Source organism: Pygoscelis adeliae, unplaced genomic scaffold (genome assembly GCF_000699105.1).
Source record: "Pygoscelis adeliae isolate BGI_AS28 unplaced genomic scaffold, ASM69910v1 Scaffold594, whole genome shotgun sequence".
NCBI classification, from domain to species: domain Eukaryota; kingdom Metazoa; phylum Chordata; class Aves; order Sphenisciformes; family Spheniscidae; genus Pygoscelis; species Pygoscelis adeliae.
In genome coordinates, this window is record NW_008824718.1 from 333,912 (window position 1) to 334,385 (window position 474).

The 474-nt window shown below is 59.1% G+C and overlaps 1 protein-coding gene across 1 annotated transcript in view; it reads right to left on the minus strand.

Moving 5' to 3' along the window:
• The window catches only part of LOC103916248 (tolloid-like protein 1), a 140,953-nt gene extending 140,623 nt beyond the window's left edge, over positions 1-330 (minus strand). Inside the window, exon 1 of the mRNA XM_009323208.1 lies at positions 174-330. Within this exon, the coding sequence (XP_009321483.1) occupies positions 174-330 (157 nt within the window). The remainder of the gene's footprint in view (positions 1-173) is intronic.
• Between the last annotated feature and the right edge of the window lie 144 nt (positions 331-474).

The window sequence follows — 474 nt, forward strand, 5'->3', positions numbered from 1 at the left end:
CCCAGGTGAGGGAGCCGGGCGCAGGGCTCCGGCTCCGCTTGTCGCTGCTGCCCCGGGAGGGAGCAGGTGAGCGCGGGACTCCCCCCTCACGCACAGCGCCGTAAATAAAGCCGAGACAAAGTCACCATCTGGGGAGGGGGTGGGGAGCTGTATTAGACTTGGAAGTCACTTACCGGCTTTGCAAGGATCCTTATAATCTATCGCCTCAGCTTTATCCTCTTCAGTGAAATCGTAAGTGTAGTCATAATCAAGGCCAGAGCAGGAGGAAGGCTTCCCACAGACAGTCCACCCGGCCAGCCACAGTGCCATCCTCCAGCAAAGCATTTTCATCCTCCCTCGGGCGGAGAGGTGGTGGGCAGGGTGCAGATGAATTAGGCGGCCGGTTCAGCTGTCCACGCCGGCTCGGGAAAGGAGGGTAAGGGATGGAAAAACCACAGGTTTGGGGTTTTTTTTGTGGGGAGGGGGGGGTGTTGG